At 38.5% G+C, this 26,261-nt stretch overlaps 1 protein-coding gene across 1 annotated transcript in view; it reads right to left on the reverse strand.

The window, feature by feature from the left end:
* The window catches only part of MAST4 (microtubule associated serine/threonine kinase family member 4), a 249,307-nt gene that overhangs the window by 41,718 nt on the left and 181,328 nt on the right, over positions 1–26,261 (reverse strand). The window contains exons 6-13 of the mRNA XM_009646872.2: positions 24,505–24,574; positions 21,321–21,341; positions 20,540–20,618; positions 14,593–14,750; positions 12,791–12,866; positions 11,212–11,421; positions 8,088–8,189; positions 3,768–3,900 (exon numbers count right to left, since the gene is read on the reverse strand). Of these exons, the coding sequence (XP_009645167.2) occupies positions 3,768–3,900; positions 8,088–8,189; positions 11,212–11,421; positions 12,791–12,866; positions 14,593–14,750; positions 20,540–20,618; positions 21,321–21,341; positions 24,505–24,574 (849 nt within the window). The remainder of the gene's footprint in view (positions 1–3,767; positions 3,901–8,087; positions 8,190–11,211; positions 11,422–12,790; positions 12,867–14,592; positions 14,751–20,539; positions 20,619–21,320; positions 21,342–24,504; positions 24,575–26,261) is intronic.

The raw sequence follows: 26,261 nt of genomic DNA on the forward strand, positions 1-26,261 counted from the left end.
AATGGTTTGCATCTTCTGCACAGAAATGCTGATATGCCTAACAGAATAAGCTAAGAGCCATTTTCTGTAATTTATGGAGTCACTAATGTGGATGACTTCTCTGGGAAGCTAAGGTTATGGGAGTCTACAACATGACCTGGTTGTCCCTGCCAGGGTCAACCTATGCTGCAGAGCTCCTAAGCCTACCCCGTTCTTCAGGGAGCCCAGTAACTAAGAATTCATCTGGGTAATAAAAGCTCAACAGGACAGCTGGTAGCTAGAAGACCCCAGGAAGCTTAGCATTACTTTAATCATATACATAGTTAATTATATACTCCACATAGCCAAAGATGCACATTTTATCATAATTATGTGCTGGGGATCAGAGAGAAGAACATCTGAAATTTGTGAGGTGCACTTTTATCTCAGGACTGTTAACAGAATTTATAAATATGAAAAATAATTGAATATTCACATAAAATATCTAAACTGGATTTTTCTATATAATAAGTGACTATTACAATGAAATTCTGCACAACACTAAATGTAATCATTAAGAGCAAATTAACCACACAGATAATTTTCTGTTGGAACAGCTGAAGATTTAAAGAGAACTCTCATTTGTAATCACTATCCAAACCAGAACATTTGTGAAGTGTAAGAATCGGAAGGAAAATGTCAGTTCAAAAACCAAAAAGATCTTTAAAGTGTTAGAGAAGCTAAACACATTCAAAAAATTGTGACTATGAAGTCAATTAACAGTAAAATATATCCCCACTGAGGAAAAAAAAATTTTTTTTTAAAAAAAGTGAGCCTAAGGCTTAAACGATATAGACTAAACTTGAAACTGGAGTGCAAAAGTCACAGTTTTGTGAACATGGGGTTTTTATAATAGAAATGTTGATGAAACCTTTACTGTACGGGTGAGAACCAAGCAAGCTACAATAATATACTTTTGACAGCCTTCTCAACTGAAATTATTTTCATAAATAGCAAATTATAATGAGCCATTTTTAAACAGAACTTTTGCAAAATAAGCATTATCCGAGACAAACATATTCTTTGCAAGCAGTAGGTAGTAATGGAATGGAACCAAGAGTCAGCTTTTGGAACAGGGAGCTATGGAACCATTTTGCAATGCCTGAAGAGATTTTTAAAACTCATCTAAATGCCATTAAACATCTGCCTTTTTTCTTTCATTGATTTAAACCATTTCTGAAGACTCATGATTCAAAAAGGTAAAGATGGTAATTTAAAAACCATGGGGAAAAATTTCTCCCTGGGGAACTCTTCAGAAATGCAGCCACCAGTCTCTGCTAAGTGATGAATCTGTTGTGGTATTGCTTTCAGTACAGTATAAATTTATCTAGCATTATCTCCAAGTAATGCATGCATCATTTCACTCAAAGAAAGGACACTATGGCAGCAAACAAAGGAGGTAAGTAGAGAAGGGTCTAAAGAAGTAGGTTGCTTTTCTCTGCAGAGGAAGCAAAATCCTTTGCATGAACATATATGAACATTGCAGACGTAATTTAACAGCTTAGTTGAAAATACAGTTCTGTGTTTCAGGATAAGTGGTGTTACTGAGGTGGGTTTTGTTTGTTTTTAAAGATTTAGTTCTTTGCTATTTAAATATTTCTAAATAGTTTCTATTATTGCATACAAGGAATTTAAAAGCTCTCTCAGGAGCATGATCTTCACATGATTTTTTTGTATAGCAATGAATACAGTGTTTCCAAATAATTCTCTTTGTAAATGATTAATTCCAGGGCATAAACCCATAGTGCCACTCTTCTATTTTTGCTTAGGAAATGTCCTTGTATACAGAGACACCAGTTTAAAACCCAAACCAGATCATTAAAGCATTGCACAGTGATTTATACTGCTTATAAATATCACTTTTTGTAGGGAGACAGGAAAGCATTAACACAAATCAGATGACCTGAATTATTTGATCACAAATGTATATACACATTAACCTTTAAAATGATACACAAAATAATTCAATTTCCCAAATCTCCACTTGAACCACAGATCAGTAATCCATACATCATACATCCATTAGTAGTTACTGACAAACCACATAGCCCATTTTTTCTCTCAGAACACGTCCCCCCCCCGCCCTTTCAATTATCCTGGAAAGCTTCAAAGTTTATGGTATATTCAATTTATGAAATGTAATTATAAGATGTGTCCTAGATGAAGTACACTCACATAAAATAAATATTTAGTCTGAGAAAACACTATCCCTTATTTGTACACAGCATTTGTCTCTAGATCTCTCTCACAATAAACTGTTGAAAAAAATTCAAAGATATTATTAAATGTCAGTAGTGGCAGATTCTCAACTCATGCTAAGGAACATTTCAACCGGCCAGAAAGAGTCAATTAGTTAGGTAAGGTATAAGTGGCAGAACTAGGGTCAATAATACTCCAAATTAAACCCTGTATACTTGAGCAGTGAAGAATTTATGAATTATTAGTATAGGCCAGACCAACAGCTCTCCAAATCCAGCAGACACCTCTGTGAGCACAGAATTAAGCTACTTCTTGATCTTTTCCAGTACCACATGGACAGCAATATTTATGTGTATTTTCCCAATTTGTCTGTCATCCTTCCTGCACTCTAAATACAAGCAAAAAGTATCAAAGCTGCTTTAATCTATATCTCAGATAAAAAACCCCACTAAATTTGGATGAGGAAGTTCTCTTCTGTGAAGACAGGAAGTGGACTAATAATAGGCTTGACTTTCTTTACATCTGTTAATATAACATGAACACCATCTAGGACAATATCCAATCTAATTGAATTAGAGCTAACCATGTTCCCAACAACATCTGCCAGTGCTGAACTTCACAAGCTGCTCAAGTTGAACAAAAAAGAGTTTTCTTTTAACACACAATATATCACTCCATTGATTTAAGGAAATGTGATCTTGCAACATGAGAACTGGTTAAAAAAAAAAGTTTATCATAATTTTTTGCTATTATTTTGTGTTATCAAGTCCCCTCCTAGGGATCCCCTTTGTCCTGGGTCATAACACACAAGACAAGCTAAATGGCACTAGCTAGACTCATTTTCCATGATGGCATTTAGACCAATTTCTTCCAAATTGCAGGACTAGTGCTGAACACAATGAATGAATTTCCATTTGCCACCAGTGACAGAACCTGGTCTCAAGATGGAAGAGAAGATGGTCTGGTTAGGAGACAGAATTAATTTTAGTTTTCCCAACACTGTCCTTAAAAGACCAATCAGGTAATCAGGTAAACAAAAATTCTGCAATCACAGTAGCTCCACTGGAACCCAAGTTCTCCCTACAGAAGTCCTCAACATGCGTACCTGAATCACCCCGAAAAATAAATCTTTTCAGTTTTAGTAGGAATAGGAAATATTATTCTCGGGGACTCTAAGATGTGGGAGCCTGGGGCCACTGAAGGGCAAGTAACAGTTCAGCCCAGTTTCATTTATACCTGTGGCTGGATAACAGTCGCCATCAAATTATACCAGTAAACTTCAGCTAGAGCCGAAATAAGAAAGTTGCATTGCCAGGCTGGAAGAAGATGACAAGCATCATTGACACAGTGTATTTGTGAATGATACTCGCAACAGAAAAATCTCACATGGCCTTTTTAATGCTTTTGGGCTTGTGAGAGAACTAAGAGGGTTTGTGAATTGTTCTGCTACCATCTTTACTTCGACTGTTCTCAGGTATGCACAAGTTATCAGGATGATTAAGCACACTGAGAAGGAAGAATCTAGGAGCTGGACCAGGAGATGCACTTACCTTCCAGAGGATCTTTATTTAAGCCCAGCTGGCTAATAATATATCGAGGGATGTCTGTTTTAATTCCTTGCCCCTCTTTAGCATGGCCTTCAGCTGCTTCCAAAAGATAGTAGAATTCTTCGGGATCAAATTCCTAGAAGAAAAATAATCACTATCATTCTCTCTGTAGAAACTGAAGTCTTAAAGCCTAACATAAAAACTTTGCTTCTTCTATTGCAAATATTTGACATTTCCCTTATTAAAAACAATACCTCTTTATTCTATTACTAGTAGTCTATTACTCTAATACCATTCTTATAAAATGTAATATGCTGTAAGCAATGAAATTCCGTACCATTATTTCAGAGCACTACTTTGTAAGAATACTAAGTTCTTTGCCCTCAAAACTTCCCATAATATTCAGAGCACAATGACCTATAACCAGCAGCATTAAGATTTCACATGCAGAAGACCATCTCCCTGCAGCTCTTGCACATGAAAATCCACTACTGACATAAAGAAGCTATGTAAATAGATTGCTCTCCTCTATTTACTTTTAAATGATATTTGGAAGTATTTTTAATCAATATATATGCACTGTTTTATGGAAAATACAATTAAAATAAATCACTAACTTTAGAACAAAGCCAAAATCCTAAGCTGCTGAAAACACTATTTGAACTTCATTGATCCAATTATTCCAAATCTAGAAATGAAACATCCTCCTTTGGGAACCAACTATATTACAACTATCATTTATACCATGCCTAAAAGGCAAGCCTCGAAGAGGAACAAAAAATTAGAAACTCAAAACCTTGCCTTTTCCCCAGGTCCCTTGGAAATACATTTACTTTACTACCTTCATAGATGACAAAAATAGGAAAGCATTGAAAGGAACAAGGAAATTTATTAAAAGGTTTGGGTCTTTTAAAAAAGAGACTTTCTCTACCTACCGGTGTGAATTCATACCAAAACATCTCACATAGCCATTACATGCTTCAGGATATTTGTGCCAACCAGAGATTGCAACAGGTGTGATGCTTAAAAGAGTGAGAGCCAGTCAGAGTCATGAAACACCAATGCAACAAAACAGACTTTTTGCTGGAGTAAGTTAGTTCTGTCAAAAATATCCGTGGAAGCCAGGAAGACTGCTGAGCCAAAGTTAAGATCCCTGCTGCTCGTGTCGTGGCCTGCCATAACTCCAGGGGGCTGGGTCACAAGGCTCCTGTCCTAGCTCCTCAGGCTACCCAGGACTTGGGAACTGAACGTCCCAACCTGGAAGACAGCTTGAGAAATTAGGTATCATGTTTCATTTTGGAATCATCCAAACTGCTGAGGCTACCAGCAGGAGTTGCAGTGCATCTGAAATGAAATGTCTTCGGAATTTTCAGTCTTGGGGAAACAATCTTAGTTTTTAATTTCTCATGAAACAATTTTCATCATCTCTACCCTACTCCAAAGGATCTACCAGAAACCCATGAACTGCCCAAACTCCTATTAGCTCAAAATCTCAGGATGCTGCTAAACTGCCTAAAAATCTGAATTGACTAACTAAGCATGACATGCTGGTTTAGCCTTACTCTCCTCATCTGATGCGCTGCCCCTGGCTGTATCTCTCACATGTTACTCCTTGGCACTGAAGAGCATAACAACATGATGGTGTGTGCCAGAACTTCCTATCTACCTTCGTCATGAAAACATCATCATCCCCTTACCTTCTGCAGTGGCAGATCTACAGCTTCTCCTCTACTTGCTAATAAGTCAAAGTAATTTCAAAATAGATACTTTTAATCATATGAATATGTGAGTGTGCCTGTATATATATCTAAATACACACACAGATATACACACACGAACAATCAGAAGCAACAAATTTATCTTCTCATCTTTACTTCCAACTCCGTGTTTCACTTTCCACGTACAAATGGAGAAAAGTCTTTCAATATATGGCAGTAGCTCTTGGCACACATGAAACTGCAAAAGCTTTATTCATACAATTATCAAGTGAATAAAAATAGGAATTTGCATAACATGAACACTTGAGCCAAGATCACCATCAGAAAGCTGACAGCATTGCTGCATGGTATTGGAAACTTCTCACGACAGAAGTGCTAGATTTATTTCCTACAATGAACTTTGTTACAGAGGCTAAAGTTTTCCATACATAGTATCTATTTCAGACAGACATTCTAAAATATCAGCCAATATTATTCAAAAGTTTCCAGAGGGACACTATGGAAAAACAACAATATTGTTTCTGTAAGATTACACAATTCCAGTGATGTTCATGGAGTAGGCTTAACACCTTCTTCCATGAGAAATGTATTGTTTTCTGACAGTATGCCTAAATTTGTTCAAGCAACCTGCCCCCGCAGAAACATGCTGTGCACAGTTGTTATGTTCCAGCTTAAATCTCCTAAAGATTCCACCAGAAGTAAGAACACTCTAAGGAAGCTGGGCTGGCTTTCTCTGCAGTTGCCTCTCTGAAGCTCCCAACTAACAGACACAGTCATCTCCCGGCCTCGCAACACCATCCCTCCACTTGCATCAGCTGGCCCAGCAGAAGGAGGGGTCCAGGACGCACAACAGCTCTGCCTCAAGTGTGATTAAGGCAGAGCAAGTAGCCTAGGATAAAATCCCAGAGGCAGAAACTGGGAACTAAGTGAATGGAGATTTGGACTAGCTAGCTATAGAACTTGGCATTTAGGGAGAATGAACTAATGGGCAAACAGGTCACCAGGAGAGAACCTGAATTAAAAAGCTAAAAGACAGTGATGATGCTGGGGGCAGGGGTAGGTGGGAGAGAGCCAGCAAGCATGGAAGGGAAGGATAAAGCATCATGAAGAAGCCTCAGCCTGTCAGCCCACAGCATGTATTTAAGGGCATTTTTGGATGTGTGATGATACAGAAGCACCCAGACCAGAGGGAAAACAAGACATCGTATGAGAAATTGGGTAAAGAGGTAGAGAAAGATTATGTGAACTTTGGGAATGGAGCAGGGAAGATCACACCAGATGTCGAATGAGCATTTCAGGGTGAAGGGGTAATGCAAGTTTGGATTCAATGACAGAGCCAGGACATGCTAAGATGTCCCCTTCTCGAAAGCCTGCCTTTCTTAAAAAAAAAAAAAAATCTCTTTCATGCTGATTCAGAGCACATACCTTGTTTTACATTCCTTCTGAATTGTAAATCATGAACAAACTGCAACTGGGAACACTGAGACATGGTGTTTCCAAAACAAAACAGAGGCAGCTCTCAAAATGCCCGCGGCTGAACAAGCCAGGTTGTGGATTAACTGTGCCACAGATGAAGAGAGACAGCACAGAGCCAAAATCAGGTTGGAAAGACTTACTAGCTCAGATTCAGTGCCATGCAAATGCAGTTATGACACTTTCAGGCATAACTTGAGTCTAGCAGCAGGTTAGTGGCTCCCACATAAGCCCTGCCAGCCTCAAATAGCTGTATGCAGCATCAACACTGTGATCCTGGTATTGGCAAGCAGAGTGGCTCAACAAAGTCAGCGCGGGCTGCCTGCCAGGCCTGTTGGACTCAGGCTGGCTCTTACATGGTATTTGGGTGTCTATGCTGATCTCCTGAGTACACTCTGTTCTGCACGGGTTTATTAGTTCCACTGAACAACTGAAGCACATTCGCTCTGCGCGTAGGAGCAACTTCCCGCACCTGAGCCATCCCAGATCCCACAGCATGGGCAGGCAAAGCAGAAACACACCCACACAGCCTGGCACAAGCCAGCCCGGTCTGGCAACATCAGCGCTATGCGCATGGATAAATCAGTTAACTCTTCTGCTCCTCCTGGTCCCCAGTGTAACTCCAACTACCTGTATATCCAGATACCCTAACCCCTCTTCTGCTGTTCCCCCAGATCAGGTACTGCAGAGCTGACTGAAAGCTGCTTATAGCTCTGGCAGCTGTTGAGTGAAACAAAATTATGAAACTTGTAAGACCAACAGCAGCAGCAAAGGGAAAACCACCAAGCAATTACAATTCTGGAACAGTCTTCCCAAGGAATAGCAAACTCTAACAAAACAACAGAAAAAGCAAACTGGTTTCCAACTGGAGCTTCCTCAGTTGATGAAAGGGATTCTAGAACATAGTATTTACAATAGCAGGGAACCAAACACAACTGCAAGAGGTCCCTGCCAGTCCCATGCTCCTGAAGTAAAAGCAGAAAGGACCCCACCAACATTGAAGCCCTACCCCCATTGTTTGACATGTTTCAAAAAACTATTGTAAAGTATCGTAAAGGCCCATGAATACTAAGCCAGAAACCTTCCTACAATAACAGATGAAAAAACCTACTTATAGGAAGCACAACCTTACCAGGCATTCCAGTAAGCGAGCAGGACGAGCAATAACTATCAGGATTTTTCGGACAAGTTGTTTAATAAATGCCATTTCTCCACTCTCTGATCGCTCTTGAGCCTAAAAGATAAAGTGATAATAAAACAAACTGCATTCAATGTACTACTCAGGAAAGTATATATAATATTTGGGACACCTTTGAGGGTTTGACATATGTACTAGAGATGAACAGCATGCCAATTTCAAGATGCCAGCAGAAATAACAAGGACTTGAGCAATGCTGTTATTTCAGATTGATGTAATCCCATTTGTACAATTCTAACACTATAACAACAAAATAAATGCGCCTACAATGGACGTAATACTTTTTTTTTTTTTAAGCTTGCGCAGTATTGTTATCAGTTTTGCAAAAGGGACTGCATTTCAGTACTACATACATCCCTCTACACATACAGTTGTGTCTCAATTTGTTAATAGGAAAACTGACCTAAGTAATATTAATAAACATAAGCAACATGCATGCCAAATTGATACTGATTTCCTATGGTCACGTCATACTAAAATGACAATGATAGATATATAAAACTATACTTGCAGAGATGCTCCATATAAAGGCACATGTAGAATGGAAGACAGTGAAAAATTGTGTTGTACAAAGATTGCAATGAAGGGGGGCAAATACTATAAAAGAATACCTGCAGAAAAAGTACTTCTAAGAAAGTTTGATAACATTTGCACAATGGTCTGAACTGCACTTTCAATTTCTTTCAAATGTTCTTCTCTAACCCTCTAAGAACAAATTAAGTACTTTAAGGATGCTAATGAATGTGAAGAAACTGTATCATTCTCCTTCTGACTCCAATATACTAATAGCCCTTCACTCAAATATCAAAGCATTTTTTTGTTCTGAATAGTAGAAAATGTAGACTTATGTTTTTAATAATCTCTTGCTTATACAAAACCACAAAGAGAATTAAGAAACCAAAATTTAAAGTGATTAATATGGACAAATAAGTAGTTTTTATATAATATCTATTTTATATTTTTTGAAGGAAAAAACCCCTCTGAAAATATGAAGCTTTATATTGCTCTTAATATAAGCAGCACTGTTTTAAAAAAACACCCAACATCTGAGAGGAATTAACCTTTGAGGTTTCAAGAGGAAAAACGAAAGAGGCACAAATACCATCTACCATGCTGCAATAGGTTTCAGAAGAACCTGAACTGGACACAAGCATTTGTGTTCTGCATGCTAGCAAGTCCAAAAAAACCTCTTGTAAACAGAACAACAGCCTATTTTAATAACCAGCAAAATTTAAAGCACCTTTGTACAGCTTTGTGAACACTCAGGTGTGTATTTGAAAAAAAAGACTCAATACATGATACATTTAGGAGTGACGAAGCAGGAAAGTATTCAGGTCCGCTTGACCTTGACCTTAGAATTATAAAAATGTTGGTTGAATCAAGCTGCTCAAACCTCAAGGGAGTCTTCCCCTGGTTACACAAAGTAATCGCAACGAGCCAAGTAACAGTAGGAGATGCAGCTTTCTACTGAACATCGCAGCTGGGAATTGACAACGAATGAATCACAAGAATCCAAAGCACAACTGAGTGCCCATAACCGAGTCGTGCAAATTTTCTTACTGTTATACTATGCTACTAACAGGTATTATGCAGTTGATGCAAAAGTTACATCTGAATATTTTAAGGTGTTACTGGTTTTGCAGAACAGGAAATTTTTTACATAAAGAGAATTAGCATCATAGAACATGAAAAAATGAATGTTTTTGTGTTGTTTTTTAATAATGCACTGCTTTATATGCAGATTGGAGAATAACTTGCTAGAGTGATTTTTTTAGTGGGTTTGGGGGCGGGGTGTTAAGTGAATGACTGAACACGTACGTACTTTAAACTCTACTTACAGTGTAGCCATTTTAAGGGATATATTGTTAACAGTGGCTAACAGTATTAACAGTGGTTCCGCGAATCTTAGCTTAGACATGTTTCCTTGTATTGTGACATTATCACTAGCGTAACATAATTCATAGTCAGATATCTCCAGTCAGCTGGCCAACTCTGCCTGCACTTTGGCATTGTAAAAACGTGAGTATTTCACAAGAAGGTCACTAGTTCAAACTTAACTTCGGACTAGTAAGCAGGCTCTATGTACTTCTCTGTTTAAAAAATAGTGTTTCAATAATCCAGAAATAAACCACTGATGTTCTAAGTTTTGCATTGCTTTACAAAGAGAAAAAATTCAAAATACAGTAGTTGAAGAAAACCTATTTACTGAAAAGACGTTAACACAAAAGCAGCATAGGAAAAAAAAGCCATCAACCAAAACCTTTAGCAACTGCTCCTGCATTCAAAAGAAAGCAGAAGAAAAGACATAAATTAAGGCAAGCATGGTATATTAACATCTTAGTTGGAAAATTTCAAGTCAGTATCAAATCTGCTGGTCTATCACATTCACTCTGGCTCATAATGTGCTATCAAATCCCACACAAACAAATGAGTACATCACACACTGTACTCATTGTTTTAAAAATGATACATTCATAAACTGCAGTGACTTATGTCATAGCACATTTATTTTGTCAAGTTCCAAGTTCTTCTTAAGCCATTAGCTGATTATTCTATGGAAGTTTCAAGACTTAGAAATAACATTATTTCTGTTAATAAACAGTTTAATTACGAAAGGAATAGTATAAATATTTAAATAATTAAATAACCTCTAGCTATGGAAAGCTAAGGGTTGCTGTCTGCTTTCTCAACACAGCAGGCAATTAGTTGGGTTGATAAAGTGGAAAGTGTGTATATATCCTCATTTATCCACAGTAAAGGGAATAGCAAACCTCCTCATTTAGGGCTTATGCACACAACTCTGTAAGGAATTTATAACTTCTACTGCACAAGAAAATGCTGTTGTTTCTGAAATCTTTACAACCCATCAGTGCCAGACCAGTACCCTAGGATGCCTTATAGTCTTTGTAGTGGTCATTACGTAAACTAAAGTTGCTATGAATACTGCTTTGACAATCATTTGAGTGAACAATCATGATTATTTCAAGAGAACAACTCATAGGCAAACAGATTTAAAAAATTTTTCAAGCAAACCTAACACTAGTCTCATAGCTCATACCTCCTGCAGCAATTTGTCTAATTTCTGCTGTAATTCAAGGAAGTATCGCGATGTGATGAGGCCCTGGTGGGATTTATCCAAACAATCTCGAGCCAGTTCTGTGATCTGATGGTGGGTAAAACTGAGCACTCCATCTGCCAGGGGAAGGACGTTCTCTGGAGAATGATTTGTTATAATATCCTGAAGCCTCTCTTCCATCTGAGCTGTGGCCTATAGACAAATAGATACACGATACATTAAATCAGCTTTACATGAAACTAATGGTGTCAAAGCTTATTTCTGGTTCTGCAACATTTCTGTATTGCCTAAGAAGCTACTTAGCTGGAATACATGAAATGACTGAAGCAAAAAAGCAAGCAAACAGAAAGGCAAAGTGACATGATATTTCCCCACATTACCAGTCCAGAAAAGCAGCAGCCTTACTGTTCTACTATGCAGATCCTCCCCTTTGTCTGCCACTGGTGATGAACTGTGCACTAATCTTGTGAAGATCACTAAACAGAACTAAAGGAACACCCATGACTGTAAAACTTTATGTCCAAGTCAAAACAATTTAAAAAAAAAAAAAGAGAACTCATGGGGGTCTAATCTGTTCTGCTAAAACTGCAGATACTACAGACCAGAATATCTTCCACAGAAATATTTCACTGGGCATAGTTTGAAGGAACATTGACTGATTAAAGAAACCACAGGCTCATAGGTCCTGCCAGATGTGTCTGCAGGTTTCTAGATGTGTCTGTTTTGCAGAACCAACCATCTGGTTCTCACAAAACTGCAGATGCTTAAAAAAACCTTAAAGATACTTTTATTATTAAAAAGTAATCCCACACCTCTAAGTTCATATCTCAAACACTGAAATGAGTGGGTCATTCCATACTTCAGATTGCTGCTCAGTCGCTCTGCAAATCCTGACAAATCTCTTCATATTTCTATAAAGAATTAGGCACTTTTTGGAACAGTATCAGCTTTACCTTATTTTATTTTCTGTGGTCATCAAAACCCTAGGAGCAACTGAGAGTGCAGTGCTCTGTGCTACACACCTGCACCCAGGAACTCATTTGTGTCTCGGTCCTCTGGACACAACGGCAACGTGCCCTCATTTGGTATCTCGTAGTCAAGCCCCCACAACTGTGTACTGACCTTCACAATTAAAATAAGTATACAATGAGTGTTTGGGAAAAGAAATAATTGCCACTAAAGGAAGGATACACAGGTGTATCAGCAGATACTGCACAAGGCCTATCAACAGAAACTATTTTTGGTTTACTAATTCAGTATACACTTGCCCCAAGTACACACCATCTATTGAAAACTAATGTACTGTTGGTTTCCAATCAGCAGAATATATTACCAGCGTGATTCATTTCAAAACCAGTTCAGCAGCTTTGCCAAATGAATGTCCAGTTCTCAGCAGGGATTTTCTTTGTTGTGATTTTATCTTCGTAATAAGAGCTCGGTGATGCTTTATGAAAGCCATTACAGGGTTGGATCGTTAGTTCCCATAACAAAAATACCACTTACTTAAAACCTATGTAGCCTATCAATTTAGATTCTGGATATCTTAAATATAAATCATTACCTTTGGGAACCTTTCTTTGTAGACATGGTTCATCATAATTATTTCATTGTCACAGCAGGCAGGAGAACGTCCAGGGCTGCAAGCAAAGCAAATTATCCCTTTAAAATTGTCTCAGCATGAACTACAAGTAGTTGTTATATTTTTGTACAGTTTATTTGCAACAAAAAGTCAACATAGGCTTCACTGGAAAGGTACATTCTCTCATCAGTGGCACATTTGGTTCCTTTCTGCTATTTCTGACCAGACCATAAAGATTATTTACTGTGCTTGACATCTAACTGCCAACTATGTTACTTTCTTAGTTTGAACTACACTTCAGGATACAGGCAGTTTTGCAACACTTGTGAACATCACCTTTTTCTCAGAAGGGCAACAGTGATATATTTAACTGTTAATTATGGCTATACCTGCCCCTTTGAAGGTTGCATACAATCAAAATAGCAAGGCCTGACCAAGAACTGTTAGCTGCAAGTGAAGAAGTTGAGAAGAATGAGGTTTTTTTTACTAAACAGATCATTAAAAAAAAACCAAAACAAAACCCAAACCTCAATCTATTTTCAATCTGACCAGCAGACAAAGGCAGCAACTTCCTACAAAAAAAGACTCCACAAAGGCGATGCTGTCCTCTAGGAGTGACTTCATCATACCATAGCAAGGGGTTTTCTTGCATAAGCAGAAGAACTGGCTTTTGGCTTTCTGAAAGGGCAAAAATAAATGCTAAAATTTGTCCCAAGATGCCACAGTGGTGGGTCTTTTAACCGATATGGACAATCTGTAACGGACATCCACAGGCAAATCCACTGAGGACAGGGTAGGTACATAATTTCATCGCACCACTTCTGCAGCATAATCCCCTTTCTGAAAATGCTTGGCTCTTATTTTTTTCCCTGGAGCATTTGTACACATTCTGGAGGTCAAATGGAAGATTTTAATTTAAGCGTTAAAAGTGTAACAGAAATCGAAAAAAATTATAAAAATGTGTCAATAAATAAGGAAGAAACAGGGTTTTTTTCTTAGTAATCGTTGTGCAGTTTCATGTATGTAGCAACTACATGTCACAATAGTCTACACAGATTTTAATGTAAAATAATCAAAAAGCAGAGTTAAAATATGTTGCACTAAAAAACTCAATCCGTAAGATGTGTATGCCTGTGAAACTATTTTTGAATTTTTGAAAGGATCAATACAACAATTAAAAATATAATACGTCTTTTTTTTTTCCAGTTGTTGAAAACTTATCCATAAAATTCATCTGCATTTTCCAAACCTGAGCTATCTTGGATAAAACACAGCTTACACACACAGCCACTGCAAGTGAAACACAGAGGCCTAGTCTTTGGGAAATAAGAAACTGATGTTCATCTTGGTTAAAGAAAATAAATGAGTCCATACCCCCCGCCCACCCAATTTGTTCTTTATCATCTTTCTTTCCAGGTAGTCCTAGGATAGAAATACATTCCGAATCAGTTTTTCAAATAAAGGCTTCATTCTGTGAACATTTTGAACTCTGGAAGAGAACCAGTGCTGTAGTCAGATCAATAATGACTAGCTCATCAAGACAGTTCATGCGGGTTAGTTGCCTTCATTAAGACCTAGCTTACAATGCTAACCACTGAAGCAAGCCGTGATCAAAACCAGGAGAGAATTTAACAGGATTATTCATAATTCAGCCTCAGATGTGTACTTCTTGTATTACACTTCAGCAATTTCCATAATAGGGAATGCCTCCTATGTACAAAACCATGATGCTCTAGAATATGTGAATTTAGATCTAACCCCTACTTCCAAATAGACAAACTCACCTGAGACTTCGGGACCGAGGGCGCATTGCAGTAGTCCTGCACCTGTTATCACTGGCAATGCTCTCAGTGGTACAGAAATGTTTAGACAAGAAGTGTAGTTCATCAGGTGTTGGTTGGTATGGTAACTGGTGTAGCTTCTCTTGGGATGAGCAGGATGACTACAAGAGCAGAACAGAACACAAGCTTCTATCAGAGTGAAAAAACATTTTTAAGACTGTACTCAGTGCTCATGAATAAAGCCACTTCATTTAAAAATTATAGTTACTGTTTCCCATGCCTGACTACCGATTTAAAGAAGAAAATAAATAATTAGTCTCAACTCAATGAGCTAAATATAAAGTATAAAACCCCCTACTTTAGCCCTAGAAGAAAGAGCCATTGCATTTCAAAAGTTCAGATTTCCTCTATGGCAAAGATGTCAGTAACACACACCAGTACATAAGAAGAGTTAAAACAGGGTCTGCTGAAAATGAATTATTTCAGTAGGACAGTGTAAGTATGATAACTGTAGAGTACAACTTATTGCCATAATAAAGATCGTAAATCTACATAATGAAAGTACTCCATTATCCATATGTAAGACATTATTGATGCTTTTTAAAATAAAATGAAATATAATCTAAATTCTTGCTGAAAAAATTAATATGCTATTTTCTTATAAAACCCTGTACATTCAAAATGAAATGAAAGAACTTAATGCATTTACCAAGACAGGTTCTATGATGAACAAAAGTGAAAGGGATTATACTCAAACCATCCACCTCGCATAGAACTGGAAGATACAGACAGGTATGAAATTGGAAGTGCTACCACAGTAACTAGCCTTGCAAAATTGCATGTATAAAGCCCTCCATAAAGCACCGCAGATGATCATAGTATCATATTTTACTGTCTTTTATGCAGCGCAGCTAGCTACCTGAGCCACACTAAATGTTTGGAGGTAGAACTTTGAAACTACTTCCCTGAGCCTGGGTTTGATGTCCTTGTAAAGAACATGTACATAGTTCATTAACAATAGCATTAGCAACCAACCTTGCTAATCTGGACTGACGAGCATAAGACAGAAAAATGCTCTACTCTTTCTGGTACTGAAGCTGTGAAAAGCCGCAATCAGAACTCAATAGTCTTGGTGACTATTAAGCAGGAATTCTTTATTGTGGTGCCAGACACACAGGGGATCGCTCCTCCTAATGTGCACGCTGCACATGATTAATTACATAGTTTATATACTAATTTTACATACATATTCATTAAATTCCTCAGAAAAGGCAGGGATAGGTAAATTAATTCCTGGAAATAATTTACATGTTCTCCTCCCAGTTGCACATGCTCAGTGATTTGAGTCAGTGGTCTTCAGGGGTCGTTTACCTCATCCACTCCTCTTCTTCACCTTGTCCTTTTGGTGAACTTCAGCTTTTACTCCCCTTATTCTGCTGCCAGAACAACACAGCTGGTACCTGCCAGCTCCTCATCCTTGAAACATCCTCCTTTACCTCCGTATCTCATGGTTCCCATCTCTGGCTATCCTCATATCAACAAAATACTAGACATTTTGTCCCCTACATGCCTTCCAAGGCCGCCAACAAAGACAGTCAATTTACTACAACTCTCTTTTTTTTTTTCCTAATGATGCACATTCCACACACTGTTAGTTTCTTATCTTCAGTTTCTTACCTCATATGGTTAGTAAGTTAACCTAAAACACAATGTTAGTACTTTAAGCTGGATCCTCCTCAAGGATGTTCTCTTTTCTCAGGGCTATTACCACATTCCAGCTACAGTTGTCATCACAAAGGTCTCTTGTTAACCCTTTAGCATGCCTTCAGTACCAAAATCAGTTTCAAAAGATAGCTCGTTCACAAATACCCTTGTACGACTGCACAAAGCTGCTTGGCACCATGCAAACATTCCCTTTATTTTACCTGTGGAGTGGAAGAAGTCCAAATACATGTACATCTTTCTGGAGCTCTTCAGTCTCCAGCTGGGTTTTTCAAGAAAATGAGTTTCTTCTATATGTCAGTCTTCACGTGCACATTATTGTTCTTATCTGTCTTCTCATATAGGACACCAAGGCCACCCTGTCTGCTCTTTTATTAGAAGCCAACACAGTAACAGCTTCTTTGCTGTATCATCCCTAGTGAGGGAAATCAATAAACTTCCATACTGTACAAACATTGCCCTGTACTGCTAAGGTCAGCAGGTAATATCCAGGCTGGTAAACACAGAAACTACAGTCTTCATAACTTCCTGGCAACTTGTGTGGTTAAGGGCTGAATACATCCTAATTCCTAGGAACTCAAGAAAAGATTAACTTATCACACTAGACCTCATGAAGTCATCTCTTAAAAGCAAAAAAGAAAAAAACCCACTGCTGGGAAAGGTTAACTCACGCAGGATTGGTCTACGTGGGAAGGCTGCATCCCATCAGAACAAGTTAAAGTTAGCAAGATTGCATTACCTTGCTTTGCTGCAGGCTAAGAAGCATGCACACCAAGAATGTACCACAGTTCACATGATAGGTAGTAACTTGTCGAGTCACAGTAGCTCATTTATGAAATTCAGCCTTAGCACATTACCATGCATAATTCAGCACACAGCATACGCAGGTTCTTTCTTATCTCACACTATAGCAGTTAACCTCACAGCATATTTCCTACAGCCATGCTCTACAAAATAAAAGATGCTCTAGCACAGGGGAATTTCCCAATACAGACTTTCACAGATAGCAATTTCTATAAAATCAATCTCTACCTCTTCAGCTTCAGGGGATTCTGGGAAGATCAGGAGGACAATAACCCATATCACACTTTTCCTCCTATAAGGTGTCACAGAGTCTACATCCAAGAGGATTAAGTAAGAATCTTCCTTTTGCTAACAACTCTCAGTTGTATCAGGACCATCATAGACACAGAGTGTGTTTTCTTGGAGGCCTGAATTCTGATCTCCGTACAAATCCAAGTTTTCATAGTGAAACTCTTCTAAAAATTAGCTCTCCTGGCATTCTAGAATAGCTGCTCCAAAAATCACATAAGATTTAACATACTTTTAATACGCACAACCACGGTGCATCATGGCAAAGCAAATTATTCTTCCAAAACAGAAAGGCAAATTTGCAGCCAATACCAGCTGATGTAACCCCCAAGTCTCTTTCTTCATCTCCTTGCTCTATTTCCCCATCCAAATAGGCTTCCAAGAATATAATCTACTGGCAAAAATATGCAAGTGAGTATTCCCTCACTTTATAGGCTAGCTCTCCTAGAAGACACACAATCATCTCAACTGCACCTCGCAATTGGCAATATCCGATCCAGCTTTGCTAGAATATAACGCACCAAGAGTTTCTTTTCAGTTGAATAATCTTAGGAGGAGATATTTTCTTTTAATTTCCATTTTGTTGTGAGAACTGATGTATGTGGTACTTGCACTACTTCCAAATCCACGAGCTTCCATTAAATTGGTAATTCCATCAATCTCTTCACTTTCAATAACACAATGAAAAAAAACAGGCTAAGAAGAAATGGTGAGCTACACTCACCTGAGCATAATAACAATTACCACAGACCCTTCTGTCCCTGCTTTAACTTTCAGTGGCTCATAAAGATCAAAGTTGTGCTCTATTGTGATGTCTAAAAGCTGTTTCTGGTCTCCGGTTGATACATCTCTGGATTAAATGTAAATCTTATTTATCCAGCACTGAATAGGGAGTGTTCTGTATGTATGCTTAGGCTACTGTGAAGTGGTCTCTCATTGCCTTTAAGAATTTGTTAGAATGTATGGGAGGAAGCTGGACAGTGCTAGCTGCTTCAGATTCTGAAAAAGTACACGAAAACAGTTAGATGGGCACACTTCCAGTTTTCATCTTCTGATTCACGTATATCATCCAGTGGGTAAAAAAAAAAAAGTGAAAAGCATCTCTACTAAGAAGTAAAGAAGAAGTGACTAGATTTAAAATTCAGAGGGTGTCCCAGTGCTTTTGCAAGGCTCATTAGCAGTAGAGGATTCTTGGGGGGGTGGGGCAGGAGAAATATATGGCATGAATTCTCTACTGCTGGTTTCTTCATCAAATTCAAACTCATTTATTGGAAAAACAGGTTTCTTTCCACAAGTCAGAAACTGTTTGTTCAATGCTAGGGAAGACATCTATTTTAATATTTATAAAGTGTGGTCTAGTCAGGAAGTATCAAGGGAGAACTCAACAACAGTCTATTATGGAAGTTAAGATATCTAAGTCCATAAATGACAGTGCTATGTTTTCTCATAAGAAATGCAAAAATTATGTGAAACTGCTCCACATTCCAGCATGCATACCATAGTTAGTAAACTTAAGTGGGAAAGAGGTATATGAACTAGAATTACCATTTTAAGATGTCAAAGAAAAAAGCATATGGAATGGAAATTAAAACTGTGTTTTGATATGTTTCTGACACAGCTTTTCATTTCCTTTCTAGCACAAGCCTGTTTCTTATAACAATGATGGGGTTGCTATGGCAATTACTTATTATCTAACATAACCTCCTTTACGTCAATATATTTTAAGTGAAGAGAGCAGCATATTTGATCTAGTTCCAACAAAAGGTGTACAAACACGCACTATGGAAAGTGGTTAGGGAATTAAGGTGAAACCAAGCAATTTGCTTGGCAAAAGTAAGATCTACACAGGAAGGAAAGCAAAGGTCAAAAATCAGTGCTCCTGAGGAACAGTTCTTAAGATACATGAAATCCCTCAACGTAGTTTGAAGCCAGCAAGAATTGACTTTCCAGAAGCCTTTGTGGACAAAAATAAAGTAAGAGTTGATCATAATATAAAATGGTCACGTTTCACCAGTGTACAGGATGTGGAACTCAACTGTTTCACAAGAGAAACAGAACACACTTAGGGGAAGAGAAGGCTTACTTAAATTGTAAAGGAAAGATTTTTAAAAAAATCAGGTATCAGGTGTCCAATAACATGTATAATTCATAAAACAGTACTTTTGTTAATGGTAAAATGCTAAAGGCAAAAAACAAGGCTAAAGATGCAAAACAATGTTTGAAGAGCCATAGCTGGATCTACAAGGACCAGATCCTTTACTAAAGAAGATGTAATGCAACTGTCAAAATGCCAACTACTTGCTATTTCCAAAGCAGGCTTCCTCCACAGCTCTATCTCCCCAGTCTCTCAGTTGTGACTATCACAACAGACAGCTTAGTTCCAAGCTGGAACATGACCCTGTACTTCGTCTCCAGTACAGAGGTGTGCAAGATGTGCCAAAGTACAGATTCGTACTTCTCCCACTGCCTGGCTCTTAAGCATTGAAGCAGGATCTCATGCCCTGCCATGGTGCGTGTCTCGAGTCAGATGGTACATACATGGCAGGGGGGAACTGATAAAAGATCACATTATAAGGATTGCTCTAACAGGCAAAAATTAATAAATTAGATCTACATTTATCCTATTATGTTTCCCAAAGGATTCTTCTATTCTAATTCTAGCCATCTAAAATGCTAAATATCTAACCTATTATCACACACTAACATCTCACTATTGCCAAAGACAAGACAGGCAAATGTGTGATTTGCCATTTAAGACAGCAGTCTAACCTAGGGTGGATGAATCATGTCACAGAGTGGTTTCTCTTTCTTTTCATCATCAAAGCAGCCTCACTTAAGACTTGATACCTAACCGCCATACGGGTAAACTAAGGCAGCATGTCTCCCCTCCTACTGCCCCACAGATCAAAAGGGGGAAGTTAAACACTCCTCACTGACAGAAAATACCTCTAAGAAAGCACACATTGCCTGAAGTCGTCTTCTGTTTCAGTCAAGTAAAGCAGTTTCACATCCCATATTAATTCAAAGTCTATCAACGGTAATAAAACCTACATTGACTTCTCCTAAGAGAAGCACACTACATTTGAGAAGAGGCAGCATGTAACAAATCTATCAACACAGAAAAGTGGATACTTACAGAAACAGTGGAGCTGGGTGTATTTGTACCATAGCCAGACGAAGGGAGAGAAGCCAAAGACCAGCGGCGACCATCAGTCCTGTTGTGAAACCAAGGTTAGTCAAATGAACATCTGTGGAAGTATTACTGTGTAAAACCACATTCCAAAAGCACGATACAAACAGGGGGTTTAATGAAGAGTAAACTTTCACAGGGGACCACAATAAATAAGCATTCAGCAAAGATGACTTAAGACTTAACAGATATATTTTTTTTTAACAAGATGAAACAACCAGAAAGTGAATAAAACAGCTTCACAGAATTGGTGTCTCACTAATATACACAGAAATGGACCACAGGGAGTCTTCGTAACTGTCAGGTCCATCAGATGAAAATTAATGAGAAGCAAATTAAAAACTTGTGAACAAATGCAAACCACAATGCTTTGAACCACAGAATAACCACCCCAGTCTGCTTCAAATACAAGGGTAGCGCTTTCTTAACTGGCATCTGTACAGGATACCAGCAAACTAGCAGGCTAATGTCAAATAACTGCAAGGAATGATTAGGTAAAACCAAACTTGTTAAATGTTAGAAATGTAAATCAGGAAAACCAATTTTGCAGCAAAAATCATGCTCACTCAGAATAATAATAAAAAAAATCATAAGCAAAACCAAATTTCTGTTCTTCACCGCTTGAGGTGAGCTACACACAGACAACACAGAACTTGAACATCCGAAGTGACAAACCAAGAAACAACTATGGGAACCGTGTTTGGATTTCTGAGGAGATAACATTTACCTGTCATTTCGGTGGCCGTGACTGGAGTACAATCGTACCAAATATGTTAAAAAAAGCAAAATAATACATAAATAACAAATCAGCACAAGTTTTTTATTAACAAACAGTGTGATCGTGGGGGAAAGGAGAATTGAAGCTCTGTTTAACAGCTAGTACAAAGATCATCTCTCAAGTCTGATTTACACAAAACGTATAATTCCATAAAAAATTGAGAACTGAAGTCATGCCAAATCAGGAACCTTAAACCTCTTGATGCAGCTTCCTACCCTTCAGGCTAACTGTCTAAAACCCCCTTGATTCTCTTCATTCTAACGCCTTATTTCCTACTCCCATTTATCCATCCACAAGCTACAACCCATGTCTCTTGGAATTGGAATACCTACAGTGTGAGAAAAGAAACTACAGCATGTAACGAGTGTTAAAATATAAAGAGAACATGTGTTAGAGGGACTGCTGACTCTTATCAAAGACTGAACTCTTGAAAAAAAAACCAACTTCCTCCTCCTCCATAATTTTGGTTTTAGTTCATTAATTCTCCTCCCTTGTCCCCTTCCCCCAGGTGCACACGAGCTACCTCCAGATGAATGAACAATTCCTAAAGGAGTTTTCTCTTCATTTTAGCTCAGCTATGCAAGCTAAATATGTTCACCGATGAAAGAACAAGACCTTAGAAGGTATTTAACATGGCTGAGACCCATACATTCTGCAGCTGAGACACAAAATACTTCCTCACTGAATAACTCATACTGAACCAGGGGGTTCCTGCATCACACAGCAATTTGCATGTAGAAGGGCCATCGAGGGTGGGGATGGGATATCACGAAAACTTACCTGCGAAGCAAAGGTAGGAGAATAGGAGGTATCCATAAGGGAAAAAGGGAAAAAAGGTAGCAATCCCCTACAGCATTTTCTCCTGGACTCTCATACACTGCTTGTCCCTGCCCTACAGTGTGGTCCTACCCTCTTCCCAGCAGCTCTGGGAAGCAGGATCTGTCACCCTCCCATAGGCTTGTAGATGCTGGATTTGCACGCACCAGCAGAAGAGGCCTAAATGGCGGCTACCAGAGGCATAGGCTATTCCTGGGCACTGATCGCCCCACCAGGCATGGGCAGAGGATGGTGACGCTCCTGCTCGTGGAGTGGGGCCCAGGTAAGGCTGCCTCCAGCCCCTCATGCCGGCTGTCAGCATGGCAGAGGCCACCTCCCTGCTCCAGCTCCCGTGGCTGCCACTGGCACAGTGTGGCCAGCACCTGATGAGAAACGGCTACGCTGGGAAGCAGTCCTTCTTCACAGGAGGGGAAGCTTCCAAACCATTTCATTTGCCTTTCCCTCCCTTCTTCACACTTACACAGCTTTTTGGTATCTCCACTGACTGGGCAGCAGTGGATAGAAAAGGAATATCTGTATGCCTATACCACCTCACCTCCGCTCCTTCAACCTGCTGTATGACACACACATACACACTGTCCTTCCCTTCCTGTGTATCATTGTTAAATTTACAAAATATAACAGAGTAAGCATATAGTCAGAAGTCTGAGACCTGCTCTCATTAAGGCCACGTCATTTTACTACCAAAAAGCATCCTGTCACAGGTTATGTGAAGACAACCACAACACACATATCAAATACATAAGAAAATTCTACATTAACACTGTTTTAAACTTGAAGTGTCATCAAGCATTTTCAGTATAAACATAGAACAAAATCTGTTTTCATAGAAAATTGCTCTGAAGAAGTTTGTTGAACCCCACTGAAGTGGTGAAGTATTTTGAAATCACAGAAACTCTTGTGTTAGCATGCCTTTAATTAAAGAATTTAGAGCCCCTTACAGGGCTCTAAAAAAGGTCAAAAACCAAATGAAACACTGGTAAACAAATTCATTTTTCCCTCCTGAATTTTCAGGTTTGCAAAAAACATCATGATTTAAACTTTCTGTTGGTTATGGGTGGAAAAGAAAAACTTACTTCCTGCCTGCAGTATTTCCAGGTAATGCTCAGGTTTTCACATCTGCTTTTTCCATTATAAGCTATTTCTGGATTTAATGAATCTGTCTAAAAATATGCTCACAAACAAATGCAATCTATGAAGAGATAGCTTTCCTTTTTTTGAAGATACTATCAAGAGGAAGTAGATTCAAAAGAAATACTCAACTTTCTTCAGGTGTTCATTGAAAAAGTGACATCATATGCTATTAGAAAGATTGACAGGATCTACTGTCACAGATGAATCAGATTCAGATAAAAGGAATAAACCAGTAAAGTTTTCTCCTCTTTGCACCTTCTGAAAAGTTGAGCCATTTCCTTGCACTTACTTTTGAGAGCTTGTGTGTGCTACTGTACTGAACTCCCAAAATAAAGGAAGTAAAACTATAGCGGCAAGTGCTGTCTCATTGCAAATGCAACAGTTACATGCCTGGTACTACTTAATGACAAAGAAAGCCAAAGCTTCCAATTTAATCTTTTGTGTATATACTCTTGCATTAACATCTAAACTCTGCCTACCCTCCCAGGCCTAGAATTAATGAACATATTATTTGAGGTAGGCTGACAAGATGTTAAGTGATAGGGAGCCACACCAGCACAAACAGGCAGTCTCCCGTGACATGCTATCAACTTTGGTTATGGTTCATTTAATAGTAATTTACTTCATAGATCACTTCAAATTCACTTTAGATCTTCAAAAATTCTACTAGCATTAATTAATCCTCACAACACTCCTATGACAGAGCTGACTGTCTCAGTGGTACAGGCAGTGAAAAGAGGTCAAGGTTAGTATTAAAAGTATGGTGACAGTATTGCTGCTGCCAGTAAAATCAGGCCCTGTACTCAGGACCTCTATAATAGTGCTCTTATAAGCAATACACTTCTTAGATTGTTAAGAAAAAAATAGGAAAAAAAACTAGATGTAGCTTCAAATTATCCCATATCTCAGTACCTGAGGAGATTGATGTCTGAATTAGGTCCATTACAATTAAGTCAATTTTACTTATTTTTTTTAATTTAAAAATGCATGATTGCATTGTACCAATGACCCAGTATAACTTTGTTGCAACAGAGGTTTAGGAGAGTTTATGTAAGTGAGATAACACTTGTCATCCTAAGTTACATTAACAGATGTATTTGCAATCTTTTAATATCTGTCCTCTATGCAAAACGCATGCTGCATACTACAAACAACCTCTTACCTTCGTGCAAAAGAAAAGTGGGCTGAGGCACTGGGAGAGAAATTCCTAGGGCTATCTTGAGGACTGTTTCCTGTTGGGGGGGAATACACAAAGAAATAATTATTAGGGAAAGGTGGGGGGGTGGGGAAGACCCATTTCAAAAACATTCAGACATACTAATTCAGGCATTGTCAGGCAGGTTAGAAACTAATTTCAGAAATTCTTCTCTCACAGTCTGTGAGAAAATAAATTCTGAAATAGAATCTTACTTCAATTCTCATTTCATTTATACTTGATTTTTAGTTATTGGATTTTCTAACTCATAGAAAACCCCCTATTTAGCCCTTTAATTTGAGAATTCTCAAATTAACTTGAGAATTAAAGTTTTAAAAAACCAGTATATTACCTTGAAAAAAATTTATCTAATGTCAGAAACAAGCTGTCATTTTTGTATCACACAAAACATTTGAAAGATAGAAAAATCACCATCAGCGTGACTTAGCCCTTACACAAAGTCTCTACAGCATTTCCACGGGAGTTTTATTGTGATTTTTTTCATTGTTCATTTTTTTTTTCTAGCTCCAAAGCAAACAAGCAGACAACACACATTGAATGGAATTTTTTCCCCTTAGTTCTGTTTGACCGAGGCACGGCAAGGCAACCACCCTCTGTGATGAGAAGAAGAAACTGCACATTGTGAACAGGTTGTAACTTTAGGGTCTGTTACTTCTTCATATTAAAGCACCCGACCTCCTGTTGACCAGCACAAGTGCAGAAAGAAGGCAGCTGCTGAGAGCTGCTCCTGCCACCTCTGCCCCTCAGCACCTCCAGCTAGAGGAGACACACAGTATCTGGAGAAGAAATAAAGGTAATCCCTGGAAAAAAAACCCCCAAACCTCCAAACCCATCAAAAGCTAAAAGGATTCCGCTTAAAGAAACCCTGGCATACATCTAGAAGTCAATCTTTCCTTAAATAGGGAACAGACTGGAACAACACATTAAAGAAAAGTAATGTATTTGTTGTAGCATTTTATTTTTGGACATAAATGAGAATGCAACATTAAGCAACAGACAAAAAAAGCTCCTATGTACCCGATTAGAATCAACATTTAGATTTTGAGGAGAAAATTACTACCTACATGTGAAAAGGCCAGTACAATAGAGTGATTCCTTAAAAGGACTTCAAGCAGCCTTGATTTCTACTCAGACTTTTAAATTAACACTGCATTTATCATAGTGATGTCCTTAACAGATACCATTAATTCTACACGAGAAGCATCACCATGGTGCCATTAGGTAGCAAACGCAGAGAACACCTACCCCCCTGCCTTTTTTTGGCTAGAAGCAGATGCAAGATGCTTTTTGAGCTGTGCTTAAATCACATCTTCGCAGCTGCTCTTCCCACAGCCCCGAAGGACAAGGATTCCACTCTCGCTGGCCAATACCCCCAACTTTTTTTTGCCTGTTTATCTACCACGATTGAATTATGTCCCTCTGACATTCCCTCCTCCCCCTCAAGACCCCAGCTTCTTCATTACCCTCCAGACACTTCCAAGGGCCTTGGTAATTTCAAGGTGGCAAGGATTTTTGTTCCCTAAGGGGGGCGGGGGTAAGCAGAGGGAATCTGAAGCCACACATGGCACAGATTTCAATCTTTATTTGGGGACCAACACAATTGATTCTTGTCCTGCATGAAGTGCAAACACCAAATTACTGAGAGCAACAGTTTGTTTAAGTGTTAACTGGATTTCTTTTGCTGCTACCAGGGCTTATTTAGT

This window comes from Egretta garzetta, unplaced genomic scaffold, assembly GCF_000687185.1.
Source record: "Egretta garzetta isolate BGI_Z169 unplaced genomic scaffold, ASM68718v1 scaffold439, whole genome shotgun sequence".
NCBI classification, from domain to species: domain Eukaryota; kingdom Metazoa; phylum Chordata; class Aves; order Pelecaniformes; family Ardeidae; genus Egretta; species Egretta garzetta.